Raw genomic sequence first — 26,887 nt, forward strand, 5'->3', positions numbered from 1 at the left:
TCCTCATCGAAACAGAAGCACTAAAATATTCTATAAGAAAACTCTGAAATGTCTTTTGAGGTTGAGTTACTGCATTTCTTCCTCTTCCTGTGAAACTCTCTGCTTGTATCATTTTCTGGAAATCTTCTCATATTTTACTCATAACATTTTAAAAAAAACGATTTAATGTAACTTGACATCTTTTCCTTATTGGGCCGCAGATCAGAAAGACAAGAAAAAAATGATGGGGGAAACGGACGAATCATTTTCTATTTCCTGTTTCTTGGTTTCCATGGCAATAAAAATGTTAAGTATACACTGATATGTGAAGTACTGATAAAAAAAAAAAAGCTCTTTCAACAACCTTTATTAAACTATGCAACTTTTACAGTTTACTGATATGAAACATGCTTGTATCTTACAAACAAATCATGCTATGGTCAAAAGCTAAAGTTTGGTTTGAAATTGTGTCAATTAAGAATTGAAGCATAGTTAGGAATAAAACTAAATATCTTTATGCCTTGAAATTGTGTCGTATACTTAGTTTTTTTTTAAATTTACGCACATCTTTTCTTCGGCTGATTCTTTTGTTTTGCTTAAGGAATATTGACGGGATGAAATCTGTTGGCAACTTGAGGGTTGTACAAATAATCTGAAACTCGTTAAACAGCAGACCGCCAGTATTGTTCCTTGGAGATTTCTAAAGTTTTTCAAATTCACAATTTCCCACATCTTCCTTGTCGAACAGAGACAGAGTTCAGTACTTTGAAAAACTGTCCTCTAAAGATGATGTTTGCTCTAAAGAAGATAAACATGGAACAACAAAGGGCAACGTGACAGAGGATTTTAGCATCAGCTGAGTGAAAGATTTTATTTTATTTTATTTTATTTTTGTCCCGCCTGGCTTGCAGACAAAAGCTCTCAGTGAGCGAGTGTGGGAATAGTTTAGCTCCTCGTCTCCCCTGAGGAGACGAGGAGCAGCGTGTCTGTTTCGGCCGAGGCTTCGCCCTCCTCCCCGCTCGTCCTCCTCGGGCCTCTGTTGCGTTCTCCCTCAGTCCGCCTCGCTGCTTCTATCAGATTTCGCTCCATAGTTTTGTTTTCTCATATCACGTTTTAACCAGATCCCTCACTGCTACTTTTTTGTTGTTGTTGTTTTTGGAGTTCATTCTCATGCCCCCTTATTCTTGAGTCTCTTTTCTACCGGGACGACGACGCTATCTGGGTCTCCGCGCCGTCTGTTGTGCCGTCTGTTTTTCTCGTTTTATCCGCTCTCCAGCCCGTCTACCTTCTCTTAATTCAACAATAATCAAACTCAGAGCGGCAGAGAGACCAGCAAACACCAGATCTTTTGATTAACTTATGGTGGAGACTAATTTCAGATTAAGAATTTAATAAAACTTGCAGCTGCTATTGTTTTTTTTTTTTTTTTAATATATCGCCAGAGATATAGTTAGGATATTACGCTGAACCCTTTTGTTTGTTAAAAAACTAATTAAATTAACATATTTCGCACACTAATCCCTGCAAATATTTGCACTTCCAGGGGTTTTTAATCACGTCTTGTTGCCGTGTGTTTGGACACAGACACCAACAACAAATTACTTTCTAGTAGTTCAGAGGAAAACATTGTCACACTCCTTTAGTTTTTCACTTTTGATCACATACTTTCATGTTTTCTTTTTAGGATTTATACAACAGACCGTCACGTTCACATTCTCTCCAGTTCACGGTGATGTTACGCTTGCAGTCTATCCCACGGAAATCTGAATAAAGATTGACGTTCATGGCTGGAACCTGGCAGATTTTAGAAAATATTCAGCGTCTTTGCATCTTTTGCGTTGCAGTTCATCTTTTTCCTTTCTCAAACTAGCAACGTTCCAACCCACAGACTGCAGAGACTCTTAGCTGGAGCAACTTTGTTAAAAAGGATAGACAAACATTTTAGTCTATAGATGTTAGGTTGGATTCAGACAATTTCTGGGTATTTATTTACACAGGTGCTACAGCTTAAATTTGTAAAAGCTAAACAAACAAACATTTCCGCAAACATCTCTCTCTATTTGACCATCACTTTTTCTTCTTCTGTGTTTCGTAAATGTACAAGTGCAGCGACACACACTCATCGATAGAAAATAAGCCATAGATGGAGGTGCCGTGTGTTCACTGGGAGGAGCTCTGCACTTTAGAAATAAACCTTAATTTCCTGCAGTCGTGGGAATTTGACCTCTTTATCCCAACAGCTGAAATGCCCCCCCCCCCCCACCCGCTCTGTTTCTATTTCTATGTCTATTTTTGAAAATGTCCTTGTCAGTAATGTTGAAAACAAAAAGCAAGGGATTTTGTTACTCATGTCGCAGGTATTTTGGAAAGCGTAACTGTAGGTAATAAATCAAATCCTTACGTAATCGGGAAAAGACTAATCCATCCTCGGATTAGTCTTTTCTAAACACCAGACCCCGGGATTCTTGCACATAAACAAGTCCGAAAAGTGAAACGTGGAGCTTGTAAAAGAGAGTCGACCTGCTTTGAAACAAAATTACATAAGGAATCGGTGAAGTTCCTGTGAACCATTTTTGCAGGAAGCTGTGGATATACTGCTAGTTCACATCAGATCTGGTTGGAAATCTGATTTGATTTTCAGTCAAATTGAGCAAAAGTAGTGAGATTAGATGTAACAAAGTTGCTTTTTCAGTGCAGAGACTCTTAGCTGGAGCAACTTTGATTAAAAAAAAAAGGATAGACAAACATTTTAGTCTATAGATGTGCAAGTTTGAGTATAAAACAGCAAGGAAAGGTGGTTTTACAAAGTCTAACTTGGATGCTAGTGAGAAGAAAAAAAAAAAGACTCAGAAAACATGTACTTCACAACCAGGCAGCGCCGCGTTGGTGAATCACATAAAATCCCAAGTGCAAACATTAAACATCGTCTCTGTGTTTTTCTTTGACCCCTTTTCTTACGCTCACAAAGGAAAGCAGGCTGTTCGAACAAACAGTTATTTCTCGTCTGCAGAAACATTCAGCTCTGCTGTTGAAGGAAGAGAAGAAGGTTGTGCTGAGGATGCAGTCTGTACGGAACATGAAAAAGACGTTGGTGGGCTTTTTGGGTTCACTTCTGTCTCTAAAGATGGCCAAAAACAGTTGAGCTTTTCCACACAGAGGACAGCGAAGTGTTTGATCTCAACAGTACACAATGCAATAAATAGAAGAAAGACATTTCAGACCGTGGATTGCACAATCTTTATTGTTGAGAATGAAGCGCAGACGATCCGACGGTTAACATTCGTTGTAACTTAGTTTTTCCCTTTCTCCCCGCAGAAATACGCAAACGAAGAAAGTCCCTCCGCAGACGGTTCGACTCCTTCTCAAAGGAAAAGAAAGAGCGAGGTAAGTTCACGCAGCACTCTGACATTAAAGCGGTAGAACACAATGCCATCCGCGGCCGTAGGCCTCTCTCCCAAGACGAGCCGTGAACGCATTTCCGCGAATCCGATGTTTACCACAGCGAACGTCATCGTGAAGCACAATGTCCCCTCTGTCCGTTCAATCAGCATCACCACCGCTGACTTCCAGTGGCTTTTACTAGCACTAACCACTTTTGGTCCCTCTTGAAAAACAGTGTTTATAAAGCATGAGGAGGCTCAGACTGAGTCATGCTGGGTTCCCAGGGGGAGGCATGTGCGTCTTTGTTTCTGCTGGTTTAGTGTAACATAAACTGAATAATGAATGAAGACAGTCACCCGCAGGGCGCTTTTACGTGGCGCTGTGTCACCGTTGTTAACGTAACGGCCCGTTTTCTGGAAGTAACCACAACATTGTTTAGGCTGTGTCAAAGACTGAATTACTCAACGAGCAAATGTCACAATCGTAGTTCCTTGGTTAATAAGCTAACCAAGAAGCTTGGGTAATTAGCTCGGTTTGATGGTAAACCAGGCTTCTTGGTCAAACTGAGTCAAATTTGGATGGTTAATGAACTGAATTTAAACCTTCAAGTCCTAAACGGAGCGCCGGCGGTCCAGCCAAATTTGAAGTACCGCAGAGAGAGTCGGATGAAAATGACCTGGGATGTGTGACTGATAGGGAGAGGTGCATTAAGCAAATAAGCTAGTCGAAGAAAAAATGTCTTGGTCTACTCTGCAGAAGGAATTTGTTGACTAAATTAGGACTAAATTTGCCAATTTAATTGTAGCAGTATGTGGTTTTATTTTGAATCATTTCACAGACATCATCACTTCTGCTGTAGCCTCCACATTAATCCCCATGCCTTGTTGTATTACAGCCTATATTTGTGAAGAATTTGTGCACAAACAAAGAATTTGGATGATTTAATTGTATTATTTTATTCAGAAAGCCTGGTGTCTGTCTGGATTGACAGTTTTATTCAACCAGAAAAAATGGTGCTGCCACATAAGTGCAGTCAGAACTGGTGTAAAGACGAGTTGAGGTTTTTCTGTGATGGGTTTTTGAACTTGCTTTGCATTATCCAGCCACATTTACGAAAGCCAAAGAGTTCTTTGTGTGCCGTTTAAAACCAAGGACTCGCTCTACAACAATGGACCAGGACGGATGTTTGTGGGTCATGTGTTTGTTATTACGCTATGGGTTTATCCCACATCCTTCCCACAGTTTTACACTATTTGCTTTTTATAATTTAAATTTTTCTGTTGAGCAGCCAAACGGAAAACAAAGACAGCTGCGTTGGTTGTGAACGTTAGACGTTTCTGCGGTTCTGTGTGCATCTGCTGCTGCTTTAATCGCTCTGCGTTCGATCCGGCTCCCTGTCCTGGGGCATCAGCAGTTGCGAGCGCGTAAACAGAGGCGGCTCACACTCATCTGTCGAAATTAGCCTCATTGAGTTTTCTGTTCCCTCCTTCCCGCCCGCTCGTCTGGTTTATTTACCTCCATCAAGCCATGTGACTCGAACCTCTCAGAATGAGATGTTCTCTGGTTTCAGGTGATTATCGCTGCAAGATGCCATCCGACACACTCGACACACACATTCCTGGCTGTCTGTGCAGACCTCTAAATCCCGCCTGCAGCCTCTCGCACACGGACGCTGTAGCGGCCATGTTGACCAGGCTAATCAAAACACAGAACATCGGGGCCTGGCGCTGCTTTCCTGCTGCCTCCAGGGGTCAGCAGGTTGCAGATTACAGTACATGTAACTGGATTACGCAGTGGCAACCGTAATCTGTTTGGAGAGAGGCTGTGAAGGAATCAGATGTGAAGCTTGTGTGGCGAGCTGGTTGGTACTGGAGTTACTGTAATGGGAGTGGACATTTTGTCGCTGTAGGCGAGATTTTGTCACTTTTGATTTTGAGGCTCTTTCTGTCCAATAGTTTTCTGCCGTAGTTCCGATTGTGCAAATTGGAATTACAAAAATAAATTTGCCTTATAGAAACATGCCAATTAAAAAAAAAACAAAAAACAAACACAGTTTTCGATAAAAAAAAGTTTGTGCATTAGGATAATGTCATTTTTTGGCATATATCAAAATTTGTGTATTTCGAAAATTGTAAAAACTGCAAAGGAAATACTTTTTTTGTGTGTCATGTGATCAACAACCGGATATTGCTACTGGCGGAAAAGACGAAGAAAAAAACAGGAAGTGGTAGGATGATGATGATGATGCATGTTTTTTACTTATCGTCAGAACCAATATGTTCACATGTGATTTTAATTGATTTTCTCATTTAATGTATGGCCTGCAATTGTGAAATTGTGTTTTTATATTAACATTGGGGGAATATCGACATAGTTTTTTGTACAGACTTACTCAATTGTAAGTCTGTACTTGATAGTTTGCATACAGGATGCAGGAACAGACCAACTAGTAGAGAAGAAGAGGGGCAGCTAAACACCGTATCATTATTTTTAAATGTCGTATTTATTCTTTTTTATTAAGCAGCTAAGTTAGTACAGAAATGTTCACATTAAGAAATTATGTTACCTAAAAAGACAACTTTTTTTGTTGTCCTTTTTATGGCGCCCTACATTCCTGGTGCCCTTAGCATTTACCTTTACTGCCTAAGCCACAGGCCAGCCCTCGGTGTACTTAGAGGGCAACAAGTGTTAAACCAACAGTTATTTTTAAAGATTAATACCCCAGATGACCCATATTATTATCCGACTGCTGCTGTGGCTAAAGAAGAACAGAGGAGAATCCTGAGCAGCAGTGCAATAAATCTCCTGCAATCTGGAGATCCTGCGTTACTGGAAGAGTCTGAGCTGATGACTGGAAACGCTCCAGAGGCAGAGGACTCTAATTTATGAACACAAACACAGCTGTCTTCCTGTCTGAGCTTTAGTGTTCATTTCACAATTAATCCCTGCTGCCCTGGCAGTCAAACAAAGTCAGGGTAAGGCTAATGTAGAAGGAGCTTGTCATCTTTTAAAAAATATTTCATTCTTTTTTTTATTATGTTTTGGTCCTGAAAACATTGTTGCAAACCAACTTTAAACAATAAAACTTCAAACTTTAAAAGATAGTCGTTCTTGACCAGTGGATGACTTTTATATTGAGAATTTTGATACATCGTAAAATAAACTGTTCTATGGACATCAGAAATAAAGCATTTTGTTGGAGTCTAAATTCAGAACAGTTATATTGTCATGTAATTGTAGAGAAGCGTAAACAGAAGAAAGATGTTTTGTTTTTGTTCCATAAATAAGGAGCCCCGACTCAGGACATTGTTGAGCCAAATATTGCTACAGTTTCAGCTGCAAATCGTTTTGGGATTAGTTTCAGTCATAGTAGCTTGAGGCTCATTAAATTGCTAACATCTGTTAACCTCAATATGATTGAGGTCTGGCCTTTGACTAGACCAGCAGGTATGTTTAAGGTCTTCATTCAGTTTTTTAAAGGTTTTATTGGCTCTAGTGGCCTTTATTTGATAGTTAATTGACAGGAAAGAGGACAATGAGAGAAGGAGAAGACATGCGGCAAAGGTCACCAGGCCGGGAATCAAACCTGTGACTGCCACATCGAGGACTAAGGGCTCCATATGTAGGGTTGTGCTTAACCCCTGCGCCACCACAGCACACGTAATGTCAGTTTTCAACACTTCGTGGCATGTACTTTCCATTCTTTCTCCATTTTCCACACGACTTGTGGCTAAATGAAGACGGGACTCTTTTTCTTTCTCCACCAGAAAGACCAGATTTGTGGACTGAAGGAATAGTGGTTGTGTGTATCTCAAAAGATTTGCACAAAAAAAATAAGAGAGGCGCAGGTCAAGAACAATTTAGCACAACTTTCCCTTAAAAGCATACATTTTCCAACCAACATCCTACTATAAAGTCTTTATCAATACAGCCTGCAGCTATTGGACATCTGAACATCCAGTCCATGTGTCTGTTGGCCGAATCAGTCAGTTGATCAATGTGCTGCTTCCTGAACAAGCAAACAGCTCGAGTGCAAACAGCTAAACACATCAATGTGCTTATTTTTGCTAGTAATTACAGCTAAAAGAGAGACAGCACCATGGATGGTCAGTCCACCAATAAACATCAACAGTGAGGAATAAGCGCAGGCTTAGTGAACAACAGTCTGAAGCCTGTTCCTGTTGGTGGGGATGCCGCACTTATTTAGGAGAGATATTGTTGGGGGAAAACAAGACGAAGGGTTCGTCTACGCTGCTGCTAGTGTTTATGGAAAGCAGTTCTTCCTTAAGTGGCAATCTGAAGAGTTACCGTTACTAAATACATGCTCTGACTCAGTTGATGATGTCGATAAGAAGCAAATGTGGTCATTAGTGGGGAGGAAATTCCTGAAGTGTGGAAAGCACATGTTCTACTTTCTTAAAAATCACTAGAAAAGGTTTTATTGTCTACTACTTTGACCATTTTCTCCATTTGTGGCACAGAAACTTGCCTCAAAAGCTTGTAGAAAGTAACAAAAAGAATTCCCATGTTAAAACTAAGCACCATTTATTGTTTTAAGTTCTTAAAACTTACATAGAGGCATGCATATCACAGCAACGTAAAGGAAATCACCCAAGCGCTTGTCTGCGTACGTCATTATACATTATTTTACTTAAAGACAAAACCAGATCAGGACTAATGAACAAAAATGATCAGCAGAATGATTGTCTACCAGACTGTCAGAGATTGACCTCTTGTAATATTGGTGGTTATGCAAATCATAGAACAGAACCAGAAGACTATTTCTTATTAATTTGGATACTATTAAATATAATGAAGGAGTAGATTCATGCTATTATATTAAAGTTTTTGGTGGCGGGTGAAAAATCCTGTTCACCTTCCATTCCTGATTAGCTGCTAATCAGGAAACTGTGGCGTCAGTCTTCATTTAAGTCACCTTGCACCATTACCTTATCACTGAATCGCATATATTTGTGTTGCAACAAAGGCATGAAGCATATCTGCATCCTATGTTCCTGTGTACCATAAAGGCAAACCCAAACAAACCCTTGGGGAAGCACCCCGGGGTAGGGGGCTTTGGAAGGCAGATGTTAGTAGAAGTGGAAAGTTGTGTTTGTTGGGGAGCAACAAACACAACTTTGAGTTGTTGACACTGTCATTGGCCGACTTTGTAGAAGTGATAGTATTGCCACCTGTCACAGAAAGAGAGCTGGGGAATAAAGTTGGAAACAGACTTTTTTTATACCGATCCACATCTGGAAAATGTTTCAGTGAAGTTCCTAATATTTTCTAGACGATGTGGGGACTCAGGTAAACCCAAACCGGGCTGTGGGAAAGTATTTTCCCCTTTAGATTTCACCTCTGTTTGGTTGTTCGCTACACTTAAATCTTTTAGGTAAATGTGTTTATATCATTGAACAATTGAGGAAATACAAAAAGCAGCCAGTTTCAGTCACTGGCAAAGAGTGTTTTGGACAAAGGTTTTGTAGACTAGACCTCTACAAAGCCTTTTTTTTTTTTTTTTACTCGTTCAGAGACAAACTTCCTGGTGGCTTTTGGATCATTGTCCAACTGCCTAACCCAACTGCGCTCGACCTCAAGGCCAGGAAGGAGTTGGATGTTTTCCCTCCATAGCAAGTCAGAATCTTAAGAACATCATCCTCCTACCACCATGTCTGATGATGATCTTTGTTTGAGATGTTGTGTTGTCTTCACTCCAGATGTAACGGCATAAATGTCACAGATCTTGGAGTCATTTTGCAGGCTAGTCGGCTCTCAGTGCGGTTTTCAAGAGACTTTAAGCTCAAGAAGTAACTCTGTAACCTTTTCCCCTTAGACTTATCGTCAATTTCTAGAGATCAGGGTGGGATGTGTTGCTCTTTGAGATCTTTGAACCTACTTTTTGTTTCTACATCGGAGCCATTTAAATGACGCCTGACAATAATTCGTTCTGCATATTGTTATTGGAATCAAACTTAAGTGGTGCAGACAACATAAATAATCACTGCTGAATCATGAATTTACGACGAGGCAGTTTCAGATTCCACATTGCTCCAGGTTAGTCTGAATAGCTTTTCCCCTTCATGACTCAAAAATATTCATTTGAAAACTGCCTTTTGTATTTAATCGGGTAAAAAAGAAACTAACAAAGCATTTAATGGAGTAAATACTGCTTTATTGTGGCCTCATGCTTTGTGAACAAGCTAGTCTAGCTGCAGTGACCATTAGCATGTTCCACGCTAACAAGCTAGTTGTTGCAGGCAGCTTGCCATCAGAACAAGGAGCTTATCTGTGGTGTGGCACCTGACCAGGGCACTTGTGGAGGAGGGGTGAACTCAGTCACTTCAGCTTGAAAGTACGCAGCATTAAAGGGAAAACGGGGCCTGGACGACAGAAAGCTGAGTTATTGGGAGTTAGAGTTCAAACTGGAAACTTTGAATTTGATTTGAAGGAAAAGGGGAAAGAAAAAGAAATTTACTTTGAATTTTACTGCGTTATGTATTGTGTTCCATTAAGAATTGGAAAACTTGCAGAAACTTCAGACAAAATAAGTATTGAATTGGCTTGATGTGAACACAATATGGCATTTTTTTAATGCACATTTAATAAAAAAATAATTTCGTCCAAGTTTTATTTTCATCATTCCTAAGTTTCTTTCGCCGTCTTCATCGATGATCTTGGAACGCCTTCAGCCAAAATGCTGAGAGCAGAAGTCTGTGCAGTTATTTAAGGCTCAGTCAATCCCATATATTTAAGGATTTGCGTGGCCTCCTTCCAGTCCCTCTCTGCTGCGCGACCTGGTTGCCGGGTGTTGGCGCACGTGGGCGTCACTTGGTGGCCCATGTGTTTTCCATTCAGGCTATCGTGTGCTGCTTCACGGTTCTCTGAGTGCGAGAGTGAATAGATGGAGCGAGGGTAATCTCACCGTTTCCTACCTCATGCATTTTAATGGCACAGGTAGAAGTGATTCAGTTCCGTTAAGTGCTCGGCTTGCTTAGCAATTTTAGAGATCTAATGTTCTGAGAAGAACTCATTAAATGCACCAGAGAGTTAGTTGCAGTCAGAAAGTCAGATGTGATCAGTAATGAAGATGTTAACATTAAGAGAAACTGTGTTTACATTGACCGTAAAAGTGCGCAAATTGGAATTACACAAATTTGCTTAAAGAAAATGCGCTAATTTTGAAAGAGCAAACATTTTTGATAAGAACAATTCTGACAGGCCAACCTGAAACTGATGTTCAGCCGTCATTTGCCGTTGACCTACTGATGTAAGGTATTTGGAGGGTTAAGTGTTTAAATTTGTTGTCGCCATGTTGTTTTACGGACTTATCGTGTGAACAAGCTATTCGAGTGCGATTTTTATTGCATTTCGCTATTAATGGAAATGCTGCAATTGCGATATTGTGGGGATTTTTTGACATTAGCAGAATATAAAAAACGTTTTGCACTTGGAATGGAAACGCAGCTACCGTTTTTTTTTCTTTCTCTTTAGAATACGGACAGATGACACACATTTCTCTGTGTATTATCCTGTTAAGATAATTCAGTATAATTTTTTTTGGTTTATGTTTTTATGCCTGGGTGCTCTTTGGGTACTCCGACTTCCTCCCACACTGCAAAAACACCAAATCTTACCAAGTAGTTTTGGTAAAGTTTCTAGTGCAAATATCTTAATACACTTGAAATGAGACAAACTAAGTTAAAAGCTAATTTTCAGCAAGATGCAGGAGCTTGTTTTAAGTAAATAATTCCTTAATATAGATGAAAAAGTCCTAGTTCTACAGCCAGATAAATTAAGTTAAATAATCAGCCAATGAAACAAGAAATCTTTTAGCAATATTAAGGAATTATTAACAAGCCTCTATATCTTGTAAGTTAATTTTGTCTTATTTCAAGTTTACTAAGGTATTTGCACTAGAAACTGGACCTAAAGTACTTGGTAAGATCTGGTGTTTTTGCAGAGCACAGTCCAAACACATAACAGTTGGGTTAATTCGTCTCTAAATGTCTCTTAGACATGACTATTGGTCACATATGTGTCCATGTCCCTTTTGTTAGTCTGTGTCTCTTGGAATAACTCCCTACGTTCTTCCCCAGAAAATGCCCCCAAAGCATTCAGCATCCCGCTTTCCCAGGCGATCGCCAACGACCAGGCGTACAAGCGGCGCCAGGACGCACTGAAGGAGAGCAGGCGCGACTGTCTGGACCTGGAGGCCAGCGTCCTGCGCTTCAGGGCCGAGAAGAGGCAGTTCTTCAACGGGAGCAAACCTCTGTGCAGTTCCTCGTCCATCACAGGAGGAGTCCCCGGGTCGCCTTCCGCCAACTCGGTGGCTCCGGCGCCGGTGTCCGACACGCAGAGCAAAGCGGCGTCGCCGACAATTATGGACAACGCCAGCCGAGGACAAAGAAGGGTGAGATGGGTTTCGCCTTCAGACTTCAGCAACAGAGACGTCGCACAGAAGGAGCGTACATTTAGTCCATGAAACCTGCGTATTTCTGCAGATTGTTTTTGCGATCTCGCAAGCTAATCAGTTTGCTCAATTATCTGATTTTATAAATAGTTCTTGGAAACACAAAAGAATTTTTTACACACTAACCTGAAAAACCCAGACACTAACCATACAATAAAAAAAAATCAGCACTGTAATGGTAAGGTTTTCTACTGTTATTATCAGCAAGGAAATACCCACATTTTACAAAAAAAGACATTTTTAAGTAGTGTACTTTGACCTGAATCTCACATGCTAATTCCAATTGCTAGTGCTGCTGTATCTTTACTAAAAACCACAGACTAATATGTAACGTATTTGAAAACTTGTGCATTTGACCATCAAATGATTGTGTTTCCACTGCCGTCTGTTTGTTGGGCAAATTCTGTATGTTTCCGTGTGTGTGTGTGTGTGTGTGTGTGTGTGTGTGTGTGCGTGTGTGTGTGTGTGTACACACATGATTAAGGCTCACCAGTTATTTGTCTGCATGCTGATCTGAAACCAGTTGTTTTCCTAAGCTCATAATGAGCATCATTACAGCCACAGAGGACGGCAATTGAGCATGAAGCAGCAATCAGGCGGAGCTTCTAGGAGCCTGTGAGGGAGGAAAACTCTGAACAGGCTGGAAGCATTTAGCAGAAAAAACGCCACCATGTAGGACCTGTGGCAATTATCCATTTAAATTATTGCTTAATACACATTTTCTTGAGAAAAAAATTTAGAAAAAAAAAGAAGCCTACTCACAATTTGTATTTAAGGATTAGCGTCAAAATGTGGTTAAAGTCGGGCGTGCCGTGGTGGCGTAGCCGTTAGCGCGACCCATATTTGGAGGCCTTGAGTCCTCGACGCGGCCGTCGCGGGTTCGACTCCCAGGCTCGACAATATTTGCCGCATGTCTTCCCCCCTCTCCTTCCCAGTTTCCTGTCAGCCTACTGTCATATAAGGGACACTAGAGCCCACAAAAAAAGACCCCTTGGAGGGGTAAAAAAAAAAAAAAAAGTGGTTAAAGTAAAAAAAAAAGAATTTTGGAATTATTTAGTAAGACATTCCTCAGATTGTAACTTAGAGAAATAAATTTTTAAAAATGTACGTAAAAGTCATGCAGAAAGTTAATTTAAAACCACATAGAGCTCATTGCATGTAAACAGCAGCGGAATTTTATCTTTTTGTCTCATGCGTCTCTTCCAAAGATCTCTCTACCATACAGCTTTTTTAGTGAGATTATCCATCACTAATATTGAAGAAATATGTCTAATATATCTAAAGAAAAGAACCAATAAAACATACCACCACAATCTTCAAAGCAAAGCCAATTAGAGTTTTAATTGCCTAGTTTTCTCACTTCCTGTGGAACCTAGCTGCGCCGCCTTGCCAACACATGCTTCTATGGAAACACAAACAACAGCTGGAGATTCAGTTTGGTCATTTCATGCTCGCCCTTCTTCATCCCAGCGCTACGATGAACAGCACAAACCAAGATAGAAACTCTTTATTGCTGCTTGATTATTAAGATTATTAAGCAAATTCCATTCAAACTTTTGACATATTGTGACTGAAGTATAAGGAATAAGAAAAAGTGTAGTATTTTATGACCCGGTTGTAATTGGTTTAAAATTCAAAAGTCAAAAACTCTTTTTGTCGGCCATGGTTAAGGAAAACTTCTGCAAGTTTAGAAACTTTGACTTTTATGAAAACCGTTTCCATATTAAGTTTAGAACCTGCGACAAACATCACTCCTCAGACTGTTTTGTATTTGCTGTGCATGAAGACATTTCCAATAATTTATGATAATAATAGAAACACAGAGGATAAGTTAAATATAGTTAACAAATATAGAAAAATGCAGAAGCAATTTTTGCACAAAATATGTACATTTTTAATTCTAATATAGTCACTGCTTATCTGAAGTAAACAAACCTCATAGTTTTTCACATCGTCCACCACCATTTTGCCCATGTGTGCGTTTAACACACTTCAGATGGAGGAAATGTCTTCGGTTTTACGAGCCACAGTGTTCTGCTTGTTGTTGCCACTGAGGAAATTCCTCTGGACTCTTGATGTTCCTCCAGGAGATTTGAGGCACAAATTATTTCAACTCCACTTTGAGTTTTGTCACATTGTTTTCTGAGCCCACCAATGTGTCCAGTCACAAATATTAAACGTATCCATCTAAATCTGATGTATACGTATTCTGGTGCTATATAGTTTACATATCTCAACATTTATAGATAAAAGTGAATTAGAATATTCCTTGGGTTAGATTAACTCAGGGGTGTCCAAACTTTTTGCAAAGAGGGCCAGATTTGATAAAGTGAAGATGCCTGGGGGCCAATAGTTTGTTCGGACATTTTTTAACCACAAAAGTGTCATGCAAATACACACCGTTATAAAACAATTTTCATTGTCACAATTATCTTTATTTTTCAAATGACAAAATAACCAAATATAAGCCACTCAGGCAACTCTAAAAGCAGAAATTCTGCTTTTCTTTCATATCTGGAGAGTCAGATAACATTGAACAAACTGTATAAAATACCTTAAATTTACATGAGTTTAAAATATCTTTGCCTCAAGAACATTTTAAACAGGAGTTATAAGTAATGCAAAGTTGTCTGTTATTATTAAATCTTAAAACAAGTGAATTTTGCTCGTCATTTACTATATCTACAGGTTCATAACCAAATCTTACTCAAGAGTTTAATAAAAATAAGTGCCATAAATCCAGGTGCATAAATGTTCTTTTGGCTTTTCACTGCTGATAGTGACAGACGTTACCGTTCAAAACACTCAGTTTCATGTCCTCAACTCTCAGTGCCACACTGTTACTGCCAGGCAAACATTTTTCTCAAATTCTTGCTTCTTCTCAGGGAAAATGTTCTCCACCATTTTCATAACACAGTCTTTGATAAATGTATCTTCAGTAAAAGGTTTGCCATGTTTAGCTATTAACATTAACTTCGTAGCTTTGGTGGTATTTTCTTTTGACTCACAGGCCCGCATGAAGAATCGCTGTTGTGATGCCAGTGCAGCTTGGAGCTGCTTCACTTTTTCAGCACGGTCACTTCCTGTTAGCTTGTTGTATGTGTTAGCATGTTTAGTCTGGTAGTGTCTCTTTACGTTGAAATCCTTAAACAAGGCAACCGTCTCATTACAAATTAGACAAGCACAATTGCCTTGATTTTCAGAAAAGAAGTATTATAATTCCCATCTCTCTTGAAAGCGGCGGCCCTCACTGTAAACTTGTTTTCTTTGCAGTGGCCATGGCAGAAATGAGTGGAGAGCGGTTCGCTGCACGGAGGCAGACTGATAGTATTAAAGTGGTGCTGCCACCATTTGGTGAAAGGAGGAATTACAGTTTCAAGTTTTATGATTTATTTATTCTGTTTGACAGTGCAGGCGGGCCATAAATAATACATTATAAGACCGAAGCTGCGGGCCGTATGAAATCTGGCCGCGGGCCGTGATTGGCCCCCGGGCCGGACTTTGGACATGCCTGGATTAACTTAAATACGAGAGTAGATGCTTCCCAGGCTGTTCCAGAAGTTTTAAGATTTTTCTTGCTATTGTATGTGTGCAGAATTTTGATCTGCAGCCAAAATTACTGAGCATAAAGGGTATAATTCTTCTTGACACGCAGGTCAAGATGAATTAAAATGAAAGACATGCCTTGGTTTTAAAATAAAACTGGAAATTTGTTGACATTTTACCGTCTAAGCCAACACAGTGAAGAGATGTCGTTTTGATTCGTGTGACCTTCACTCTGCAAACACACAAAATCTCACCAAGTATTTTTGGTCTAGTTTCTAGTGCAACTATCTTAAAATGAGACAAAACTAACTTAGTTACTTTTCAACAAGAAATAGGAGCTTGTTTTAAGTCAATAATTTCCTAATATTGATATACAAAAGTATTTGAGATTATTACACTTACAACTTAATAAGAATTTTTTTTCCATGTTCTAAGTGAAAGAGTGTACCAGCGGAGCTAGAAGTACTAGTAAAGTAAGATAAATGCCCAGTTACTTCTATGGAATATTATATAATAATAATGTTGTCACCTAATGTGTCATTTTTTGAAAAATATAAAAAACATAAAGAAAAGAAAAATCATTCATTTTTTTCATTACCAAAAGATTATTTAGAGAAGAAAAAAGATCACTTTTGGCAAAAAAAAAAAGACAATTATTTTAGAAAGGTGATGATATGATACAATTTTAGAAATCCAGTGTAATTATATATACAATGTGATACAATGTGGCAAAATAAGATACAACCTGGCACAGTACATTGTAACACAACATAATACAACACAATGTGTAAAGTAAAACGGTACCATATGATCTGTTTTATGTCAACACTCGGTTACTGTATATTTAATGCGACGTGAAACAGAAAAGAGTTTAATAATGTGAACCTGATGACCTCCGACCTTGTGTTTCTGCTCCACAGGGTGGGTTGTCGGTGGACTGCCTCTCTGACCTTGTAGAGAGTCAGTCTCGCCTGCTGGAGGCCCTGCAGCTGTCCCACCCGGCCGAATTGGAGGTGAAGAAATCGCCGTCCGAAGGGAGGACCCAGTCCAAGCTGAGCCTCAATCCCATCTACAGGCAGGTGCCTCGGGTGGTGGAGAGGTGCTGCAGCCACATCGAGACCTATGGTGAGCCTGGAGTGGTCTTCCTGGGTTCCCTTTGATAACAAAACTCCCAGCAGTAAATGCTCACAAACCTCGTCCGCAGGGCTCCAGACGGTCGGCATCTTCCGAGTCGGGAGCTCAAAGAAGAGAGTTAGACAGGTGAGGAATTGTGCTTTTTATCTTTAAACGAGTAAAGTTGAATACAATATCTCAAATTAATAAAATGGATTGTATATATTAAGTTATATAAACTGTAATGTCACACAAAAGGCACAATAACAATATATGATAGGCTATGCTAATAAATGCTCTTTAGCATTTATTAGCATAGTTTCATTAAAAAAAAATTATGAACTGGTCATAATTTTTGCATACATAATAATAAAATATTTATTAATCATACTTTTTCTAAACATACTATATATGTATATATATATGCTTGAGAGCATTTGTTAGCATATATTACCCTATATTAACTATAATAACTATGCTAATAAAAGCTGTTAGCATTATTAGCATTGCTAATAAATGCATTTATTAATGCTAGTAAATGCATAATAAATGTTATTAGCATTTGTTAGCATAGTTTCATACAAAAAAATCTGATGTCTTAGTAATAATTTAAGCATCCACAATTAATTAAATATTTATTAATCATACTTTTTCTTTGTATACGAAATATGTAAATACAGCATAGATGCATGAGAGCATTTATTAGTATATATTAGCTGAACTGACAGACAATACCCATTAATGAACATTTAGATGTAAACGTATGAGATTATAACGAAGCAGCTGATTTCCTTTTTTTTTTTAAACTGACAGTATACGTTTTTAAATTATAAAAAATATTCAAAATGTTTCAGTTTGTTTTTAAGTGACGCCAGATGTCAAAAAACGTGAGTCGTAGTTTCCGAGCTTCATGGCTTTTTATTGGAACGGCGTTGTGCACATTTGACATTGTAAAATATTTGTGGCATCGCAGCATCACATTCCTGTCCATCTTCTTTTCTTTTTATTCTTTTTTTTTTTTTTTACAGAGAACATGGACTGAAATAAATTAGTGGCAACAGCGATTAAGTCAGCAGTCAGTGATAAGATCTGTTCACTCAAAGCACAAAGAATTGACTTGCAAATCAAATCAAGTGGAAAAGCGAAGATGCTCAGCAGAGGGTAAATTATAATGTGGGTGTCTAGGACAATCTTAGCTATTATTGCTGCCTGGAAGGAAAAGCTAAAGGAAAAGGCAAGCTAACAAAACTTAGTGTAAATAGAACATAAATTATGCAGAAACTGTGCTCCGTAGCTTTAACACGCGACCAACAGGTTGGCTAAACTAGCTCTCTTGATTTCTCAGACATTAATTCTACTGAGGATTTGTATTGCTTGGCAATAACACCACCTGTTACCATGGAGATCTTGACTAAGTTAGTATAATGAATGGATCAATTTATGGATGGATGTTTACTAATGACTTGGACTTGGACACTTTACATCAGTCATCACATCTTTTCAACTATTGAAATATTGCGATAATTTAGCTTTCTGGCTAATATTTGTGTAGGTTATCTTCACCTTTCAGCTACGTCCAGACCTTTTTTTGTTGTCTTAGAGCTGATTCTGTGGTCTGCTAAAGCCTGAAATGAGGTCAAGGCCACCAAACTAAAGCCTGACCCATAAATGCATTTTTATTTTAAGAGCTGTGACCCCAATTTGTCTGCTTCTTTCACTCTTTTGGCCATAAAACACAGAAGCGCCGCTGCCTGCAGCAACATGTCGTCCCCTGGTTCACTCTGCGCCGTTTCCTGCTACTCACTGCTGGATGCTACAAAAATAAATATAATCTCCAAACTGATGAAGTGATATATCCTGTTATTTAGAAATCACCTCCACAGGGGGGGGAGAGTGGCCCCTGTGTAACCCCAACATGTCACGAGCCTGTTGGTCATGTGAATGAGCTCGAGTTCCTTTGCGATATTAGCGATCTGGTTTGCTCCCCATAGCTGCGTGAAGACTTCGACATGGGGGTGGACGTCCAGCTGGACGAGGAGCACAGCGTGCACGACGTGGCGGCGCTGCTCAAGGAGTTCCTGCGCGACATGCCGGACCCTCTGCTGCCCCAGGAGCTCTACCCCGCCTTCCTGCACGCTAACCGTATGTGAACGCAAGACGCCTGCTGTCATCCTGAACAAATACTGTACCTCACAGTCAGTGAAGGGACACTTTCAGGTTTTTTGTTGTAAAGATTTTTTTTTTTTTTTTAACTTTGCTATTAAAGCTGCAGATGTAACTTTTATTTTTTTAAATATGTTTTTTTGACATATTTGTTAAAACTGTCACTATATGTTGTGACGGTGTGGTAGCTCCCTGTGGTCGCATACCCATCTGATGAAATGCACCGTTTACTCAGGAACCACCAATCAGAGTCAGGGGGAGGGTCTTAGCACTGTCAATCAGGCTTGTGCCACTCAGTGTCCTAATGGTGGAGAAATGACTTGCCGTTACAGGAAAACCATTTATCCACCGTCATCGGTGGCTATGCTAACTAGCTTTAGCATTCACGGACGCTTCTGGTGAGGGTGCACTAGCTGTAGCCTAGCAGAGAGTAAGGGGTAGAATGTGAGCAGCACCTACACAAGCATGATTGACAGCGCTAAGACCCTCCTCCTGACTCTGATTGGTTTTTTATTGAGCTGCGTATTTCTGCAAATAGCAGTAGAACCACAAGATTTTTTTTGTTATAAAAATGACTGCAGCTTTAACAACTGTATAATCTGTGCATATAGCTCCCATATTTATATTTATACACAATATCTATATCTCTTTGCTATAACCCCTTATAGTCCATACATACATAGTCTTGTACATCTGTAAATAAATGTTTATATCTCGTAGAGCACTTCTGGATAGATGCAAACTACATCTTGTTGCTTGTACTTGTGACAGTGCAATGACAATAAAGTTGAATTCTATTCTATTCTAACAATCAGAAGCTACTTAGTGTGTGACTGTCGTACAAAATCCCAGTAAAATGGATGGACAGATGTTTGTGGTCACAGTATCATAAGCTGTAAAAAGAGTTAAGGGATATAAATGTTTCTGCAAGTTGCTGCACTGAGTTTTTGAAGGGCAGAGGTTGCAGCATCGTTGTGGCTCCGCTGGTAACCCCGGTTTGTGCTTCACGCAGTGCTGAGAGGAGCCGACCAGCTGCAGTTCCTCCAGCACCTCCTCTACCTGCTCCCTCCCTGCAACTGCGACACGCTGCTGCGCCTCCTGTCCATGCTGCAGACCGTGCAGAGCTACGCCCAGGACACCGTAGGGACCAATGACGAGGAGGTAGGCAAAGAAAGGATCTTGATTCAAATTAGCGAGGCTCGTCGGATCATATGTCACGACATCCTGTGTCGAAAATTGAAATAAAAATCGAGCATCACGTCTTTCTTTGCCAATTCAGAAGAAAGTTGGGAAACGCATGGAGTGGCAAAAATGTTTACTTGTCTTATCTGTTGGCCTACGAAGCTTTAGCTCTTGCAGAAAAAGTGGCAAAAGGACATTTTACATTCCATTAAAAAAGTGTGGAAAACTTCCGCTAATGCTGAAATCCCCCCCCCCCCCCCCCCCCCACACACACACATACCCACAATTTTGTAATTGCTGTGTTTCCATTAAATAAGAAGTTAAAATCACATATGCTTACGTTTTTTCACGTGATAAAATTAGAAATCCTGTCATGCCTTCCCCCTCCTTCTACTTCCTGTCATTTTCATCAGGTTGTTGATCACGTGACTCGTGCGAAAAAGTGTTTCCATTGCAGTTTTGGAAAATACACTTAATTTCGATAAAGCCGATGAACAACCTCTTTGAAAAATTCGAGGTTTTTTTTTTTAAGTTGATGTTCCCTTTAAGCAAATGTATTTTCATAATTCCAATTTGTGCCACTATATGGTCATTGGAAACGCAGCCGCTGTTTCCTTCCCCACCTTTACCGCCATCACTCCACCGCAGATTCCCGGTAACAAGATGACGGCGGCTAACCTGGCCGTGATCTTCGGGCCGAACCTGCTCCAGAGGGAGGGAGGCGGAGACACGAGTCCTCAGGCGATGGGCATCGAGGACAGCACGGCGATCATCAGCATCACTCTGGTGCTCATACAGAACTACAGGAGGCTCTTCACGGTACGAGAAGAATCACACCCATCATCAGAGACGTTGGAGAGACGGAGATTTTACCACCAATATGTTCGGTTGACTCTTCTCTTCCAAAGCTTTAGATTAAGTTGGATTGGATGGTCTGTGTGTTCCTGCAGGTGTCTGCAGAGCTTCAGCAGGAAGTCTTGATGAGTCTGATCCAGACCGACCCGGATGTCATCGATTATCTCCTGCGGAGGAAGCTCAGGTAGGTCTCCTCCGATCTACTGTCAGGTCAGACGCAAATAGTTTCTGACTCTTGCTAATCATCGATCTGAGCTTGTCTTCTTGCTCACAGTGGCAGCCACCTGACGGTAGAGGGCAGCAGCGAGTCCGGGGGTCGCCGGGACACAGGGGCCTCTTTGGACTCAGTGGGGGCCTCAAGCGGAAGTTTGTCCCCTCTTGAGCCGCCGTCGCCGCTTTTCCCTCCAGATGGGAGCGGCGGCGACGGCAGCCTGACCAGCGAGGTCTTCCTCAACGTCCTCAAACTGAACCAGACCAGAAACTGGCCAGAAGGGAGATTCGGTACTGGTTTCATTTACTATCTGAATATTTCGAAACAAATTTTCACACACTTTATATTTATGTTGTCCATTTATGCAAAATCTCAAGAGGAACGATTCTTGTGTGGGCTGCGAGAAGTCCAAGTTTAGGTCACGGACGAGCCCCCAAATATTTTGGAGTTCAGAAGTTTAAAGGATAAAGATTAGGAACGTGGCAAGGACAGAATTCATGTTTAGTGACAATAACAGATAAAATAAAAAACATAGCTAGAAAAAAAGCTACAGACCAGCCAAGCAGCTAAATTTTCTATGTGTTCAATACTTGTTTTACCCGCTGGTTTGTTTCAGGCGCATTCACAGCAAAATGCTGTTTTCAGGTAATGACATGAAAAATGTTTTAGACATAAATCTGTTGGGGGAAAAAAAAAGAAGCTGTTTCTACATTTAAGCTTACATAAATTATGTGGGGAATCTGATGAAATAATGTTTAATGCCGAGGCACAAGATGTGAACATGCAACTACAACACAGCATGCAACCTGAGCCCTGTTGTCGGATGATTGGTAGGTCGACCTGACCTGACGCAGCACATCCAGCTGCAGCACAAACCCAGAAAACATGCCAGGCTTGTGATCTTCTGAGACAGCCGCCGTACACTCGGTGTCCCTGTTAGTTTCCTCCATTTTTGGGGGTCAAAGTGACTCTGCTAGTAACTGTAAAAATAATTTAAAAAACGGTTTCAAGGATCTGATGTCTTGTCTTGTTAAATAAAATCATATTCGAGGTATAAAATGTGGTTTAAAAAGTGTGTTCAAAACTACAAGGCTGTCGTTTTAAATCCAGCAGAAAATGAAGTAATTTCAAGATAATCTAGTGTTATATTTCAACCATTTGAGTGATTTCTACTAAACTCCAGAGTGCATCGTAGAACATGCTGCTTGTTAATAATAGTGATGTGTTTAACAAACAGGCCAAAATCACTAGTCAGAGCCAGTCAAAGAAAAGATGGATGATTTTGATCAACAGCTGACTGGTTACTTAATAGTTTTAATTCCGGAAATCCTTACATAGACGTTTATCTGTATGCTTTCACATTTCTGTTTATTGGTAGATTTTTAAAACAGTTCACAGGAGATTTGCTGACTATTGACAAACCAGTTAGATGGATGTTAAAATTATTTTTTTTAGATGTGCATTTTGCTTTGGACTTGGACAACAAAAAAAAAGCCAGTAGCCTCTCTAAACTGGTGGGAGATTTCAGGAGTTAATCCTGTGGCTGTTCTGCATCTCATTAAACCTTCTCTGTCGTAACACTGCGATGAGATAAATGAGGCAACAGCGCCATCTGGCTTCACTCGGTGGCAAGTCAGAGAGGTGGTTGTTTTTCTATGTACGCAGCATCTTGTTTTGACATGTTGTGGTTACAGCCACAAACTCGAGCGTTTTATTGAGATATTATGTTAAATAAAAACTCCTCTTTTAGCGGAGACTAAGCCATTTATTGTCATTTGCTTTACGGAAAAGAATCAAGATAGAAGTTTAAAAAATGAAAACAGTAGAAATCCTATTTCAGTTCCACATGTAGCCGGATATCTGGGAAAACGAACCCGTTTTTAGCCGATTTGGATTTTCATCCACATAAAAACCGGGTGTAATACAACTGAAAACAATTATTTACAAAAAACTACGAACCGAGCGGAGATTTGAGTAAACTCTGCGTTAGTGTTTGTGTGTGTTGATGGGAAAACGGAGATTTAGGGCGTTACAGTCCGCGACAGTATTTCCGCTGTGTTTTCGTAACTTTCTTTTCCATTTAAAAGCGGTTCAAAATGTCCCACTAACAAAACGCCATGTTTAATTCCTAAGAAGTCGTCGTGGTTGTTTTTGAAGCGATCTGATTGGCTGACACAGGTTTTGGCGTTGCGCTGCACTGCCCCCTGTGGGTTTGGCATGTTTAAAACAACAATCAGTGGCGGACTTGTGCAGGTTAGCGGTAATAATTTGAAGCTGTAATAATTTGAAGTCATACTTTGGTATAAGTAAAACTTCACAAAACGCTCAACATTATTCAATTACATTTTTTGTTATTTTTGTGTTGGAGTTCTTGAAAATGTACTAATTCATTCTAATATTACAACAGTATCCTGGTAATATGACTTTATCGTGAAAATTAAAAAAAAAAAAAACAACTTTATCTGGTTTTATTATTCTGTCATTGAGTTGAATTCAAAGTCCACATAAATGGAAGCTGTAAAATACGCACGTCAAACAAGATGGCGGCCTTCGGCGTGCTGACATCCCCCTGGACTCTGGAAACTCCAGGAATTCATCCGCATTTTCTAAAAATTTAATTACCAAAAGTTCAATTAATCAATAAAATTGATTTGCTCTACTCCAGCTTTATAATTCTCAATAACGCAACGCGAATGTTTTTGTAAATTGACGAAATGTGAAAAGGTCAGAGCGTTTGCGGGGCACTTTAAAAGAAAGGAGGGCGGCACCTGCAGTAACAGCATAACTGACAGCATTCCTGCGTTTTGATTGTGCAGGTGAGGCCCGCTCCGCCAAGTCCATCCGCCACATGCGACAGTTCCACTCCCACCACAACCTGCTCAGCCTGTCCCAGCCGTCCACCTTGTCCAGGATGCACAGCCAGGACGGCGACCCCCAGGACCGGCGGGGTGGCGCGCTGGGCGCCGCCATGAGCTTCACTCTAGGTGGCGTCGGCGGCAGAGGAAGCTGCTCTAGCCTGAGCGGCTCCACCGAGAGCAGCATCTGGGTGAGGCAGATGCAGCAGGATGAGGGCAAATCGTCATCGGCCGCCAACTTCTGGGACTTTTTTACTGGAAAAAGCTCGGGCTCTGAGACGGTGGTATGACTAAGGGGAGGGGGAGGAGCTTAAAGGGACAACTGGACAAGCTTTGGCGTTGATGCTGTCCGAATCCCCCAAACAAACGGTCAGTTAAAGATCTTAAAAACAACAACAACCAGGAACGAGACTCACGCACGCTCCACTTCTTAGGTTGAACAATTCCAAGTAGCCAAAGTTGCACAACTTTTGGCTTCTATACAATACACAAAAAATGAGGAATGACAGCAATTAAGCATCTCTCTCAAAACATTAAAGTGGTGTAAGACATTGATGAGGACATCTGTGATTAGCTCATTCAGTCATGAACAAATGGGGGCCAAAATCTGTGTTATTAGAAATGGATGGATTTATGTACATATGTTGTAATCTGGACTTTACACACATCTCTGCTCTACATACCAGCCGCTGTTTGGCCTCTACTAACACGTCGCAAACAGCTGAAACCAGATATTTAACAAGTTATAAAAAATACACACCGTCTTCTTCCCTTCGTTCTTGTTAAATCTGAATATTTGTTCCTGGTTTAGGTTTACTGAATGTCTAAATAATGAAGACAAAGCTATAATTTTCTTCAAATTCAGAAGTTTACATTCACTGGGTTTATTCTGATGTCAAAGCTTTGTAAGTTTCTGAGAGGTTAGTTCAGACTAGCTGTGCCTCCATTGACCATAAAATTGCGCAAATTGGAAGTGGAGATAAATTTGCTTGATGGAAACACGTCAATAAAAAAAAAAAAGAAACTGATGGTTTTTGATGGGACGTTTTGGCTCTAGGATGAGGTGGTTTTCCGGCTGTATCAAAATTAATGCATTTCACCAAGCTGCAATGGAAACGCTTTATTTCGCATCACATGAGGCAGGAAAAGTTTTTTTTTTTTTAAAAAGAGAACAGGAAGTGGTGGGAGGTTGGTGGCATGAACATGTCAAAATTAAAATTCATGTGATTTTAATTGCATTTCTTAATGGAAACGCCGCAATTATTAAATTGTGTTTTTCCGACATTAGCCCGAACATCGATAAAGCTTTGCGCACATTCGTAATGGAAATGAAGCTGCTGTGGACGCATTTTAAAATATTACATGATGCTTCCTTGTGTGACAATTTAGGAAAATCAGTGTAACTCTTTAATGAAGCATCAGCTTTACCTTTCTGCACATCTGAAAGCGAGCCAGGTTTCCGTCCATTTCCTGTCGCGTTGCAGCTCCAAAGACGTCAAATACATGCTGCACATGTATGTGGCAGAATTTAGGTACATGCTACTCAAACGTCATAGCCATCATGAAATACCATTACGCTAATTCATGCTACGCAATGCTATTGCTTTGTCTGCGCCAATGAAGAATCCCCCACCTCAGCATGCTGAATCTTGGAGTGACTCCAGCTGATGGCAGCCTGACCTACTTTCTGATTGAAAGATCAAGTGATTATTTAGAATTAAGAATGGAGTTAAGAATGTGCTTCATTATATTTACAAAGGATTATGAGAATGTCTTGGCTTTGTAAGCTCCTGACAGGTTAAGTCTCAGGATTTGATTAAAAGCTTTATATGCGATTAACTTCTTGCTAATTCCTTTTTAAAAATTCTTTTAAGGCCAACATACATCGCATAAGAAACTGCGGTGGGAGGTGAACTTAGCATCCCTGTTTTAAGTTGTTTTGAACTTTGTCATCGTTGCTCTGACTGATACTGGCCAGTATTAGCAAGCGGGGCGTTTTCCTGTAGCTATTTGCTGACTTTTCTGTACACATTTTCTCGCTTAAACAAATCTAAACTGCGGAAGCAGAGCGTCATGATCGCTGATTGAAATTTGTCACACATTCTGATTAACTTCTAAAAGTGGAGTTTGGATTGCAAAACATCTTTGTTATACTTACTTGAAATGAATAATTGTTGCACCGAGGGATTTCTCCAACCTCATTGAACAAAAGGAAAAGTTGAATTTTTAAAACATCATCAATGTGACTGCAATAAGTGTGGCAAACAAGAGGCTTTAAAACATTTGAACCTGAACTGTATAGTATTCATTAATTCAAATGTGAGAAGCGGTTCTCAACAGCGCTCGAGATTTTCTTTGTATCTTTAGGTCCTTTTTGCAACATGTCATATTCTTACAGCTAGAGGGCAGCATTTCCCGTTTTGACCAGTCTGTGGATAAATGACATCATCACCAGGTTAGCCAAACACAGCGTGCATCATGTGCATAGCAGCTGAGCAGATGTTCGGTTCCTGTTTTCCTGACCCACATACAGAACCTGTCCTTCACCTAAGCAGGTGATCCTCTTATTTTAAATTCATTGTAGAGGAAATTGTCTATTTTTCTTTTTGTCTGTTTTTCTATACCATTGTATAACCTATTAAAGTATTGCTGAATGCTGTCTCTTTCGTGCTTTTTTGATGCAAACACAAAGAAGAGGGATTCACTTACCAAGTCCTCGTCTTTAAGACTTTCCTGGAGTTCAAGTCGAGCTTTTGGCTTGGAAACAAACGTGCGACAGACGTGGTGCGAGTTACAAAGATAAAGTAAAACTCTTCAGAAAATCACATGTCACTTAACAGGAAGGAAGAGCGCTTTACAGATCCACTTTAGAGCACGATGATTCTCAATGAGGCAAAAACAAAAAGAAAGGAATTAATAAATACACAAAGTTTCCCCCAGAAAACCTGCTAAGCCCGGTGTTTGGATGCTAGGGCCGACATACGAAAGAAATACAAAAATATCACTTGATAATTGTGTGTTATTGAAAGATCAGAAGATTAATACCTGAACACTAATAATAAAGTCTTTAAAAATGCAAACATTTCAAAAGGACTTAAATAAATAAGAAATGCTTAGCCTGGTGGGGAC

General features: G+C 40.0%; 1 protein-coding gene across 3 annotated transcripts in view; it reads left to right on the forward strand.

The window, feature by feature from the left end:
• The window catches only part of arhgap36 (Rho GTPase activating protein 36), a 68,987-nt gene extending 42,570 nt beyond the window's left edge, over window positions 1–26,417 (forward strand). For all 3 annotated transcript variants that reach the window (XM_028038974.1, XM_028038977.1, XM_028038975.1), the window contains exons 3-12: window positions 3,295–3,363; window positions 11,460–11,773; window positions 16,300–16,504; window positions 16,584–16,639; window positions 18,484–18,634; window positions 19,668–19,816; window positions 20,486–20,656; window positions 20,788–20,876; window positions 20,967–21,193; window positions 23,720–26,417. In XM_028038974.1, coding sequence (XP_027894775.1) covers window positions 3,295–3,363; window positions 11,460–11,773; window positions 16,300–16,504; window positions 16,584–16,639; window positions 18,484–18,634; window positions 19,668–19,816; window positions 20,486–20,656; window positions 20,788–20,876; window positions 20,967–21,193; window positions 23,720–24,048 — 1,760 coding nt within the window. In that variant the 3' untranslated portion in view covers window positions 24,049–26,417. The remainder of the gene's footprint in view (window positions 1–3,294; window positions 3,364–11,459; window positions 11,774–16,299; window positions 16,505–16,583; window positions 16,640–18,483; window positions 18,635–19,667; window positions 19,817–20,485; window positions 20,657–20,787; window positions 20,877–20,966; window positions 21,194–23,719) is intronic.
• The last annotated feature ends 470 nt before the right edge of the window (window positions 26,418–26,887 follow it).

This window comes from Xiphophorus couchianus, chromosome 14 (genome assembly GCF_001444195.1).
Source record: "Xiphophorus couchianus chromosome 14, X_couchianus-1.0, whole genome shotgun sequence".
Classification (NCBI taxonomy): domain Eukaryota; kingdom Metazoa; phylum Chordata; class Actinopteri; order Cyprinodontiformes; family Poeciliidae; genus Xiphophorus; species Xiphophorus couchianus.